General features: G+C 43.0%; 1 protein-coding gene across 4 annotated transcripts in view; it reads right to left on the bottom strand.

Moving 5' to 3' along the window:
- The window catches only part of CSNK2A1 (casein kinase 2 alpha 1), a 99,761-nt gene that overhangs the window by 19,213 nt on the left and 66,786 nt on the right, over window positions 1–13,762 (bottom strand). For all 4 annotated transcript variants that reach the window (XM_069243316.1, XM_069243314.1, XM_069243317.1 and 1 more), the window contains exons 10-12: window positions 4,482–4,582; window positions 3,797–3,945; window positions 3,581–3,667 (exon numbers count right to left, since the gene is read on the bottom strand). In XM_069243316.1, coding sequence (XP_069099417.1) covers window positions 3,581–3,667; window positions 3,797–3,945; window positions 4,482–4,582 — 337 coding nt within the window. The remainder of the gene's footprint in view (window positions 1–3,580; window positions 3,668–3,796; window positions 3,946–4,481; window positions 4,583–13,762) is intronic.

Raw genomic sequence — 13,762 nt, 5'->3', positions numbered from 1 at the left:
CAGAGAGCCTCCCTAATTTGCCATGATTGTTAAGCTATGCCCTGCACAACTCAAGGAAAGGGGAAAAGTGTGCTTTTGGTACAGTACGAAAAGATTTAGCACAAAGTTCCCAGCCCAACACAGTGCCTAGATTTCAGACAGGGACCTAAAACAGTGGGTGTCACAAACACAGAGGATGCCACAAACAAACAGGTGATGTACAACAGATGCAGGCAACATGCAGAGAAACCACTATTTTGGACACAACAAAAAAAGTTCTCTATGTATGGTGTTCACCATGCACATTTCTTCACCCACACAAAATAGATGCAACACTAAGTTGACTCGCAACTACAAATGCTATAGGGGGACCTAGCAAGATTTGGGTGCAGGCCTTCTACCTTGGCAACCTCAATTGGCTAGGTTACCCGTGTATTGGTTTGTAACCCACCCACCAGTTTTCTATGTAGTAGGAGCAGTAGCTTCCCTTCACTATGGGTGGAGTACATACCTGACCAATCCATTTCTTCAGCGGGCTGTAAGATACACATCTAAGACTTAGCAGTACAGCTTCTCCAAGCTATGCGGACTTGCTTCGACATTCGGTAAAGGGGTCTTTTACATTGAAGGAAGCATTGACTGCAAGTTTAATGTAGAGACACATTCTACTTTAGATAAGATCTTGTGCCCTTTTCAATGAAGATCCCTGGAAAGGGCTAGGGAAAACAGAGGCCAAACTGATTTGTTTTGGGTAGGGGGGAACCGGGGGCCACACTTATTGGGGGGGGGGGGGGGAGTGGGGGCTTTGACTGTGCGTGGGGGGAAAGGGGGGCTCATCAGGGCCTTTCATTCATGCTTTTATACTCTTTGGAACATTTTATGTATGGAATTATTCTCCTATTTTGTTAATCTTCCTCTGTACCTTTCTCTTCCCAAGGATGCAGGGGTAGGACCCTCACCAGATAACCTTCCTCCTTAAGTAACTTACACTTAGCGTCTATCTGGAAAGCAACGAGAGAGAAGGCAATGAAGACAACCAGCATGAGGCTCACCGAGTTATGCCAGCTGATGGGCAAGTACCAACTGCTTTTAAATGGTCACCACTTTAGAATATACCTTTTCTGTGTTAATTTTTTGTGTCTGAGCTTCAAATACACAATAATATGATATGACCACTGCATAGTACCATCACTCTCTTCCTTCCATTTGTCCTGATCTACACGGAAATAAACATTTTACCAACATAGATCTCACTATCTTACAAGCACTACACTGTCCAATTTTGCAATAGCAGGCAGGAATAGCCCTACACACAAGAAGTGCATTTCTTCATCCAAGGGGCCACATTCCACTTAGGGGCAAGACAGTCAACACTTTGGGTGTTAATATACTTCTTTTATATGGCATTAAACACTTAATTTTGTGCTCTATGGGCACCACAAAGCCTTGAACACTGTTGCTGTCAGCAAGTTCGCTTTCACCAGACATGCTATGTATGACGCAAACATAGGTGTAGTGCACTCAGCACATTCTGCCATTTTTCTCACACAACTGCAGTGCCGAGGCACGAGAGGCTATCTAACCTATGCTTGCTCAAGTGAGAAGCTATTCCTGTTCTGCCAGATAAGTAATGGTTCTAGTTATACCAGGCGGGACACTAGATCTCCTGTGATTACCTCTGTTGTGCATTGAACATCATTATACATGGTCTATTTATTCAGTCTCCTTTGCCCACAAATGACTTTGTATGCAGAGGAGTGCACTAGTGATATACTGACATCACTGACTTTGCAAAGTCTGAATTACAGGTCAAAGCACTGAAACAATAACCGCAGTCTAGCCCAAGAGCAAAGAACACTTAAAATCCCATCTGGTCTCCCTCTTTTCCATGCAGGTCTTTGCCTACATTACCTCTATGTTAAAGGTGCTTCATAGAAAATCTGCATTTCTAACAAAAGGGAAACAGTAATCTTTGTTTGAAAATAGAAAGCATTAGAGTAATTTCAAAGCTAGGTTCGTAGGTCTCATGTTCCAGTTGTCTCAAGTGCGGGTAACATTTGCTGTTAACATTATTCAGACCATCACACTATAATTCACCAGAATAGTTATCCTCATGCTGTGCGTTTCTGAAACTTATATGTAATTTCTCAGAACGACTACTGGATTCACTCAAGGGAAGTTCCAACAACGTCTGTTAAATCTCGCATCTCTGCCTACCTTGTTGTTTCTGGAAGTGTAGTCGACTATCATGGTCAACGTTTAAATGAATTGGAAAAAAAAAAATTGTAGTGTGCAGCATCAGGGTAGATTTATGGGTCAGCATGGATGTCAGCAAGAGTAACAAGAGAATTTGAGAACTGCACTTGATATGGTGCATTTACGCTAACTCCAGCATTTGGAATAGCAAATTTAGTATATTCTAGATCCAGTTAGAAAAATAACCACCCACCGAATTATTAGTTTACTGCAATAGCTAATTTCATGATAGATGCTGGTTCACAAAGAAACAATCTTCCTGTCATGACTCAAAGTGCAATTAAGATGCGAGAGGGCCCCACACAGCAAGGGGATGGAGCACCGGAATCGGCAGAAAAAAATAAATCTCAAATTCAACCGTTGGGAATTAATCAAGGGCACTCATGCTGCCACACTACCACATTTAATCACTTGTGAAGAGAGTGATAAGTGATTAAATCTGACAATAGGATTAATTCCCAAGGAGAGACTTTTTGATTTTCAAGAAGAAAGTGCAACCAGTCAAATTCATTTAAATTCATAAAGCTGATCAGAATTCCACTGTCAAGAACCTCATCTTAAAATTGTACTGGCTGAGAATGCGGTAAGAATATACAGTGAGACAGGAACAGAGATCTTGAAATCTTCTAGGTGCTGATGCATGTGGACCCTCACACCCAAATATTGATCCCTCAGTGTTTGGGTGTGTATGTTGCACAAAGGTCTTATTTCTGTAGCTGGAGTACAGAGAAGGTTCAAGTCCACAATCCTAATCTACCCATGCTCAATAATGCATCTGTCCTTGTACAGCACACAAAAGGAAACCATAGGTCATCAAGTTACTAACATCAAGTTACTAACAAATCTGGAAAACGAAGCTCAGCAAAACCAGAGTCCTAGTTAAGCCTCTAAATATGCAATGCAACACTCCACTTCCCCCATGCTACACTAACTATAGGTAGGTTAGTTACACAACCATGTACAAAAAACCCAGCTCCGATATCCATCAACAGACCTGGATCTGGAACAAGACAATCTAAATAAAATGGCAGGAGCATGGTGCCCCATAGAGTATGATGGTCAACCAGACCTATACAAACCTGTATACCCTCAGACCGGAGAGTGAACACCTCTTTTCCAAGAACTTCACATTGAAAAACTGAGCAGTTTCTGCCCTAGTTTTATATCTAAAATGCATGATCAAACAGCTCAATAGGAAGAAAATATACGGGATTATAGATACCAAAATGACATATCGAACAACAGCAGATTGTTTAACGAGAGGAGGTCAGTAAGCAATCATAAAAGTACACCATAAAATATGGCACCCATGTGCCATGGACCTGTGACATTTTCGGAGACTTACCTGGCATCATACTTGCATTGCTTACAGGTGTGCTACCACTTGGCATATTGGAGGAGCCCATACGGGCCTGGTCCTTTACAATGGGATCTTTTAAAAAAAAAAAAAAAAAAAAAAAGAATAAAAAAAGGATTACAAGTGAAAACTGATGTACAAAGACTACAAACATTCAATTTTTGTCCACAGCACAATTTTGACATCAGATCATTCTGTACTCACAGAAATAAGGGTGGTCCATAGCCTCTCTCGCCGTCAGTCGCGTCTGGTGGTCATATCTAAGCAGTTTGTCCAAGAAATCTAGGGCTTCAGTGCTAACAAGGTGTTGGTTTTCACTATGAACAAAACGCTCCCATCGCTTCCGAGAGTGTCTGGGGGGGGGAAAAAAAAACAATTAAAAAAACAAAACAAACAAGCATCTGCCAGCTCTAGAAAGCAGTGCTCTCGCTGTTCAATGCAGTCAATTTAACACATACAGGAACATAATTTCAGACGATAACCCATTTCCCTAAATAACATTCACTGACAATGTTGGGGTTGATTGACTGGCAACATTGAACACTAGTTTAATAACAAACTAGTTTCTCAGTCAAAAGCAGTTTACCCCATCTAGATAGATAGTTGTAAAACCCAAACAAATAACCCGTAGGCAACTGTACTGAGTACCTGAAAACATACAAAATGTGTTATACAGTTTTCGAATATCTCATTTAGTTTGTGATCACATTAAAGGGAAAGGTAAGAAAAAAAGAGCTCAAGTTCACAAAAATGACCTACCCACCTCAGTGGGGTGGGGATTGGGTGGAGGGGGAGCAGGATGCAAGGTTGGCAGAAGGAATTGGAGGGGTTAAGCAGCAGAAGGTAATACTGGTTGACAGACCTTAGTTTGGAAAAATCTTCCACTTACCGCCCAAGGATATCATTGAAACGTGGGTCCAGTTCTATGTTGTATTTGTCAATGTAGTCATAGAGATCCTCTGTGCCCAATACCTTGGCTATTCTCACCAACTAGGAAGAAAAATTAAAGTCACTTTTAATACACAGACAGGATATGTCCCTGAATGAGGACAAGAGTATTGCACTCATAGCTTTCTGTAGACTGAGCAAAAAAGAATTTCATAATCTACTAACCAACAAAGGTCTCCCTTTGATCCTAGGCCACAGCCTAAAAATTAACAAGCAACAACATCAATGCACATAAATAGTGAATGCCAAGCTCAAAATACCATACACATGTTTACATAATAAACAGAGGGGTACTGTCATTATGCAAGTAAACCGTATAAGACCATTATGCTACTGAAGTAATCAGTCACTAATACTCCATAGCAGCTTAAACTAGCAGAATATATTAATACCAAGCCATTTAAAATGCAAAGGGGTGGGGGGGGGGGGGGAGCGGATTAAGGACAGAGTTAACAGAGAAAGATGCGTTGGTTCTGTTACACACAACCATCTGCCTTTTGCAAGCCAACACACAGGTCGCTTCACCTGCTTGTAATAGGTGTGAAAAATAAATGTGTTCATGAAAGAATCATGGAAAAAGAACGGCAATCTGAATATAAAACGAAATATAAAAATACTTTAAGTACAAGGAGCAAAGCAGCCATACAAACATTAATCATAATATCCCTGTGCAGCAAGGCTTTTGCTCACCTCTGGGATTTACTATTATTTGCTAATAAAGTTAGGATACGTTCAAATTAAGAGACCGCCTTGAGCAGCAAGATTCACTAAGCATTGCAGAGCCGGCTTGGTGAGGAGTACTTCCAGATGATGACACTTGCCATCCATTGTGATGCTTGAGGGCTCTTGCTCCTGATAGTTCAGGTCCCCTATTAAGCCAGTTAAGTCTTGGAACAGTGTACTTTGATTTATTATATTACAGTTGGGAGACTGTACACTGGACCACGTAATCTCCCGGTCCCTTCTCTTCTTTTTACTCTAAGGTTTTGATTAGACACTGTAGGGGCATAGTGCTCATGCACCTATGCCCTCACCTGTGGTATAGTGCACCCTGCCTTAGGGCTGTAAGGCCTACTAGAGGGGTGACTTACCTATGCCACAGGCAGTGGGAGGTTGGCATGGCACCCTGAGGGGAGTGCCATGTCGACTTAGTCATTTTCTCCCCACCAGCATACACAAGCTGGCAAGCAGTGTGTCTGTGCTGAGTGAGGGGTCCCTAGGTGGCATAAGACATGCTGCAGCCCTTAGAGACCTTCCCTGGCATCAGGGCCCTTGGTACCAGGGGTACCAGTTACAAGGGACTTACCTGGGTGCCAGGGTTGTGCCAATTGTGGAGACAATGGTACATTTTAGGTGAAACACTGGTGCTGGGTCCCAGCACACTTCTCAGTCAAGTCAGCATCAGTATAAGGCAAAAAGTGGGGGGTAACTGCAACAGGGAGCCATTTCTTTACATATTGTTTGTAAATAAATTTTAAAAAGTACGAGGTTGCGCTATATGTAACCTCAACTAGTGTGGTAAAGCGCTCTTCCGGTCGACTTTGCGCTATAAGCGCAGTTATGTAAAGCACTCTTCTGATCGAGTTTGGGCTAAATTAAACTTTACGTCATGTAAAACTCAGAAACCACAAAGAAAAGCGGCATGCCTAAAACAAGGAAGAGAAATAAACATACAGCTATGCAGCACAAAACTAAAGAAAAAAAAAAAAAAGCTTGCCACACTCAGCTATATGGACAAGCGTGCAATTATCCATGTAAAAGGGTCAGTCTGCAAGGCAGCAAAAAAGCAAACTCAAGGCAGGATAAACGTGAAGCATTTTTTTTACAAAATCAAGAGAATATTGAAAGGCAGGCCAAAGAAGAAATGAAAGTGATGGGTGTGAGAAGGGTGCGGTTAAAGCCCACAGATGGATGGATAGATTACAACATGTAAAGAACGCTTTTGCACTGCCTAGGCTCCACCTAAAACGGTCTTTGGGGCAGAGGATCTAATATGACAAAGCCCATTCAGAAACAATATAAAGAGGTCGGTTTTGCACTGTGTTAATCTCGCTACCCAGTCATCTCCCTTTAATTACTCCACATTTCCACATAAGTCTTTCCTTTTTCATCCGATTCATCTGGGTACTTCTTGCCCAGATGAATGCCATTCTTTTTTGTCTCATGCTTCACACCACTTACTCTCATGTCACTAGTCAATCAGATTCAAACAGATTAACCTACTAAACTCAGTTTCAGCCTCTTCCATGTGCACTCTTATTTCAAAGGTCATGACAAAAGGTGCACACTTTCTAGTCCTCAGTGAATCACCTCTTGCACAGTACATTAAAGGTGGAGCACTGGCAGAGAATGAGCTGGAAGCCACACCAAATTAGTGTATCCTGGCTGAGTTATATACGGGGCTCGTGGTCAACCTGCTTGTGGCTGCAACTGTGCAGTATACATGTGGTAGTGTTTATGTGGAAAAGAAATGGACTGTAGAAGGACCACACCCAGCGTGAGCTTATTGGCTCTCCAAAATGGGACAATAACACTACAGATGCAAATATGATACACGTAGCCAAACTTTTTGTTTTTTTTAGTTACAAGAGATTTAAGAGTCTAGAAAAGGGAGGGGGGAGAGGGGGGGGGGGGGGAGTAAGAAAATACTAAGGCTAGCCCATGGGAAAGCCCAACATCTACAGTGGCACCGCCCCCTTACAGTACTTATTTCAAAGAAACACATTTTACAGCGCTGGGATGAGAGCACTGAGACAAAGCTAAAGAAAGTGAGTGCGCTAAAGACAAAGGAAGAGAGTAAGATGTAAAGAATGATGTGGCACACAGATTAGACAAAGCCATTGGTGTAATCCATAATACTGCCCTTTTCTGCATAAATGTTAATTTAATACATCCACCCATCCGATAATTTACAGATTTTAATTTTGAAAAAATGGTTATCCAACTCAACCAAATTACGTTAGAGATGGTTCAATGCTTCAACAAATACTTTTGAAAGTTAAATGGCTACACTCCACCCTGGTGCTGTTATTTAGGCTTTTAAAGAAGTGACAATATTGCAGACAGCACAATTATTCACTTTTAATACTATGGAAAGGATCCTCGACTACAGCAGTACACAAAGCTGAAAGGTGCTATCCAGTACAGAGGAACTATAGTTCAAACCCAGTTCTGCATCAACATTTAAAACCAACAACAGGAGCGCAGGAATGTTTGTGTGATGTCAGCTGGGGTTTCTGTGTGATGTCACTCACAGCATGGCCTCATTAAAAAGGCTTATGTAACTTAAAGTGGGCAGAATAAATCATTTGTTGTCAAATGCTTAGAATCTAAGAGTTCTAATTAAAATGTACCTCTATAAAGTTCAATACATTTATTTAATGATAGATTGCTTCCTAGTAGGAAGCTAACGAATATAAAATGTACAATATTGGTCTGTGAAGCTGTTTCATTAAGATTAAAGGTGCTTCCAGAGGCCCATAGTGTGAATACACTAACTTGGCGAAGCCAGCAGACAATAAGCATGGGGAGATGGAACACAAAACACATTGGCCGAGTCTAAACTCTTTAAAACACTCAAAGTATTCCTTGATCTCTTTGCTGAACTAGTTTATGTTGGACCCCACCATGCATTATAAGCAGTGTAAATGGAAAGGTATTGCTACTGTCATCTGATGGATCAGTAGGAATCTGGATAGTAAAAAATAGATCTATCTTCAGTCAAATACTTTACATTCTGTATGCCTTCAGGGAAAACTTTGCTGTGCGAGAACTGACCATATACAGTTTGTGAAACTTGATATAGCATTTTTTTTTTTTTTTTAAAGATAATGTGTTAAAGATCCTTACCGCCTGTAGAATAGGTCTGACGCCTGAAAGTAGAAGAAGTGCCTGACCCACTGTGGCCAGTCACAGCGCCTCAGCCACTCCACAGCCCTTCTGCCTGCCATAGATGGCTCCGTCTGCATTCCTGAGCCTGCTCACGCCCCTGCCAACACCTCCTTTGTGCCGTTCCTACCCTCCCACCTCAGCCCCTTCACCTCCCAGCACACAAAGAAGGCTGGAGCATGGCTGCACAGCAGACGAGCGCAGCTGGTGTGCCAAAGACAAGCACATCTGCACCCGGATCATGCCCAGTACCAGGACCCCTGATCCTCCCAACCCCTCACTGCTACACCACCACGGAGCTCCAGGCCCTGAACGTCGGACTCTCTAACAGCTGCTTTACGGCCTCCACATGCTAAACCAAAGGACCCTTCACCTGCCTACACTGCAACACAGGCCCACCTGTGCACACTAACGCCCGCACTGCACCTACACAGTAAACTACAAAAAACTAAGCATCACTCCAGTGCACATTATGCAAACACCACAGAAATCTGGGACACTATCATCACCGAAACACCCTCCTCGAATCCCAGACATCGCCACAGCCACCAGTACTGGCTTCAAGATGCACAGAGACCACAGCAACAAACATGGTGGAGGCATCGCCATCTTCAAGGAAATCATCCAAAGCACCATCACCTCCAACTCCCAAGCCCAGCCTTCTGCAACACCATTGCTAACCTAATCACCCCCTTCGCCACCTACTCCCTCCACTACATCCTACCAAGTGATCTCTGTTTCCACCTTAACAACATCAACTCCACTGCCCTCAGAGAACCTCAGCAACATTGGCGTCCCTGAACTGGTCACCAAACCCACGCACAAAGCTGGAAACACACTAGACGCAGTCTTCACTTTTAGCGACAATCAATTTCACCCACGTGACTGGACTCAACTGGCCCGAACACATCATCGTTCACTTTACCATCTCCAATTCCCAGCACACCACCTCCAAGCACCTTAGCACATCCCACCAAAGCAGGAGCATGGTAACTGAGACTTTATGGGCACAGGCCCTAGGCACCGCATAACCTGCACCCACTGCAGACCTCGAGCAAGCCGTCAAAACTTCAGCACCTGCATCACCAAACCCGACAGTTGCCCTGCTGAAACCAGCTAAAACCAACACCTCCAAGCCAGCAAGATGGTATACTCCGGAGCTCAGAAACTCCAAACAACTGCCATCAACTCAAGAAACAATGGCGCGTGAGCAAGGACCCCTCCGACAGAGCCACCTACAAGGCAGCCCTCAACAACTACCACCACATCAAGGCAGCAAAAAGAGCAGCAATCCCTGCCCACATAACCACAGCAGCCAACACGACAAAACTCCTCAGAATCAAGGAATTCGTTAACCAGATAGCCACAGAGACCACCATCCACCCATCCCAGGAACTCTGCGACATCCTCTCAGACTATTTCCACAGCAACATAACCACCAAATACAGCAATCTCGAACCCCAACCTGCCACCTCCAGCCTAGACATCTCTCAAGCAGCAAACACCAACCACAATAACCCCCTGGTCCCCAATTATCACACAGACCACAGCAGTCATGCATCCACTCAGGGGACCAGAGCTGGTGGCCAGCAGAACTTGGACCAACGTCCTCTCAATCAGACCACGCACGAAACCTCTGCAACATCGACTGCCAACTAACCATGAATTGACAAATAAACTCAGGCGCTGCCGCCTCCTCCTCCTCCATATGCTCCGCCAACTCTTCAAATGGATCCCTACTGACACATAAAAGTCAGTCATGCATGCCTTGGTCCCCAGCCACCCTCGACTATGGCAATACTGGCAATACTCTACGCTGTCCTCCCAGCTACTTAAAAGACTCCACTCTACTGGACACCAGTGCCAGACTCATCCTCAGCCTCCCAAGAATCCCCCCACACCTCAGGAACCTCCACTGGCTCTCCACCCAGAAGACGTGCCTATTTAAATCCTCACACTCGCATACAAGGCTCTCCACAACTTAGGACTGTCCTACATCAACCATCGACTGAGCTTCTACATCCCAGCAAGAGAACTATGCTCTGCCTTGCTAAACCTCGCGCACACACCCCGCATCAATTGCATCTGCTGCGTAGGCCACTGCTTCTACACAGCAGCCAAGTGCCCTGGAACATCCTGCCCCTCCACCTCTGAAACACACCCTTAGTGTTAAAAGACACTGTGCGGCGCAACAAAAAAAAAAATGCATGTGAATATTCGATTGATTTACCACTTAATTTCCCCAACTATAGATTGCAGTGCTTGGGCGTTATTCAGCATACTAAAATATGTACATTACATTTCTCTAGAGACAAGTTACTTAATGAAGTAGATGCTTATGTATCAATCTGCATTCCTAATAGTGACACTGACGACATAGGTGTGTTATTCTATTTTCTGTTTGTCCTGATACACTTATTGTATGGCAGGGGTGTTTAGAGAATAGCTATGTGTCATGCAGTCTGAGTCAACGAGTCTAATGGGAAGAACTCTGCCGGACTTAGTTTGGAATTGGCAGGTGAAACAGCATAAGACGGAAGGACACTTGGGCAGACAAAATCAGGTACTGGAGTATGAAGAAAGCGAGTTATACAAGTGTCACACATTTTGGTGACTGCTCACATGCTATATCATGTGAGAGTGCAAGTACTAGAACGTTTTTATAAGTTTTTTGTAATTGGACAGTTGCATTCTTCAGATTATGCAGGTTGCTGTAATTTCATTAGTTCTGTTCTAGACTCTACAGATGTGCATGTTAAGTTGGTTAAAGGCAGCGTTCATCCAGCCATACAGCTGCTGGTATTTTCATAAGGTTGGATCCAAAATTCCTCCAAAGGGCTTTTTCCTCCCACTATCTGAATGTTGCCACATGCAAAGGGAGTTTAAAGGTATTGTCGGAAAAAGATGGTTCTGCAAGCTGAGAAAATTGTTCCTCCATGGGACTGGAGAAGTTTCTGTAATGCTTACCAACTCTGGATTGCAGTAGTACGAGCATAGTGCAAGTTCAGCTGTGAGAATCAGACCAGAGATGAATTGGGACGGATTGTGAACAGTTAGCCAAATGTGATTAGGTTGTGGCATTTTGTTTGTGAATCCAAATGTTCTGGACGAGGATGTGCACAAGTTGGGATATTTGATGGTAAATATGTGATATGGTATCCAGAAAAACAGTAAATGTACTGCTTTTCAGTCCTCCAAAAATCAGAACAGTGCATGAACTGAGTACGGCTGGATCTTGTCAGAGATTCATAGTCTGAAATACTCATTTTCCATATCAGTGATGGCCCTGCATTAGGCATTGGTATATTAGTTGAATTGCCTGGTGGAATAATGGAGTCATGGCTACTCCAAAAGACTATTCCATAATAGTACTGTCAAAGCCTATAGGTTTCACCTTTGTCATTTTTTCCTGTAACGGACTTAAAAATATTTGAAAAATGTTATGTTTGTTTTACATTTTGTAAAACAAACTTTAATAAAAAAAATTTCTAATATTTGTAAGCCAGTTAGATAGAAAAAAAAAGACAAAGGTGGAACCCTACTGGCATGCGGCTTAAAAGCCGGGAGCGAAGACAGTATGCAGTAAAGAAGACAGCGAAGACAGAAGACTGTATGCAGAAAGAAAAAATACAGCAACGAAGGAAGAAGGCAGAAGACGGCAGCGAAGCAAGAAGACGTCAGTGAAGAAAGAAGACGGCATGCAGGAGGAAAAAAGTACCTTCATTGTTTGCCCTTTGCTGGACCCTATTTTTCTGCTGCCTGTAAAACGATGTGCACTTTACCCAGGCTAATCAGAAATAAATTAAGTGCGCTCCCCTTTTAACATGGTCAAATCAGCATACCTCTGATTGGCATGTTAAACTTGCATGTTAATCTCTGGAATACAAAAGATACACATGGTGGTATAAAATGGTACAAAAGATACATAGGGTCTGTAAATTGTGCCATCCACTGCAATGACAGTGCAAACTTAACTCCAGGCCTAATACTTGTATCCTAGCTGTTTTACATTAAACTAATTTTGACCTACCAAAATACATCGCTCCTCCCGCCCCAAGGGGGGAAAACCTTCTATATCTATATATCTATATGGAAAATGTCACTTACCCAGTGCACATGTGTTCGTGGCATGAGACGCTGCAGATTCACATGCTGTGCACATCCCGCCATCTAGTGTTGGGCTCGGAGTGTTACAAGTTGTTTTTCTTCGAAGAAGTCTTCGAGTCACGAGATCGAGGGACTCCTCCCCTTTCGGCTCCATTGCGCATGGGCGTCGACTCCATCTTAGATTGTTTTCCCGCAGAGGGTGAGGTAAGAGTTGTGTATATAGTAATAGTGCCCATGCAATGGAGTAAGTATGTATGTACATAATGTGACTAAAAGTGATATATTTACAGATTTACAAATGTACAAGTTTTAATTTTTTGTCAACTTCGAACGGCTACAGGCTCCCGGGGAGGTGGGAGGGCGCATGTGAATCTGCAGCGTCTCATGCCACGAACAGATGTACACTGGGTAAGTGACATTTTCCGTTCGATGGCATGTGTAGCTACAGATACACATGCTGTGCATAGACTAGTAAGCAGTTATCTCCCTAAAAGCGGTGGTTTAGCCTGTAGGGGTTGAAGTTGTTTGAAATAATGTTCTTAATACAGCCTGTCCTACTGTGGCTTGTTGTGTTAACACATCTACACAGTAATGTTTTGTGAATGTATGAGGCGTAGACCATGTGGCTGCCTTACAGATTTCTGTCATAGGTATATTTCCTAGAAAGGCCATTGTGGCACCTTTCTTCCTAGTGGAGTGCGCCTTCGGCGTAATAGGTAGATCTCTTTTTGCTTTAATATAGCAGGTCTGAATACATTTCACTATCCAACTGGCAATGCCTTGTTTGGATATTGGATTTCCTGCATGAGGTTTTTGGAAGGCTACAACCAATTGTTTTGTTTCGTGAAATTGTTTTGTTCTATCAATATAGTACATTAGTGCCCTTTTAATGTCTAACGTATGTAATGCCCTTTCAGCTACTGAGTCTGGTTGTGGAAAAAAGACTGGGAGTTCCACTGGCTGGTTTAGGTGGAACGGTGATATAACTTTTGGTAAGAATTTGGGATTTGTACGGAGAACCACTATGTTTATGTATTTGTATAAAGGGTTCTTGTATAGTGAATGCTTGTATTTCACTCACTTTTCTAAGAGATGTGATAGCTATTAAGGAAGGCTACTTTCCAGGTTAAGTATTGTATCTCACAAGAATGCATGGGTTCAAATGGTGGACCCATGAGTCGTGTTAATACAATATTGAGGTTCCACGAGGGAACTGGTGGTGTTCTC

The sequence above is a fragment of the Pleurodeles waltl genome, chromosome 7 (assembly GCF_031143425.1).
Source record: "Pleurodeles waltl isolate 20211129_DDA chromosome 7, aPleWal1.hap1.20221129, whole genome shotgun sequence".
In the NCBI taxonomy this organism is placed as follows: Eukaryota; Metazoa; Chordata; class Amphibia; order Caudata; family Salamandridae; genus Pleurodeles; species Pleurodeles waltl.
This window is presented reverse-complemented; position numbering and strand designations above follow the sequence as displayed.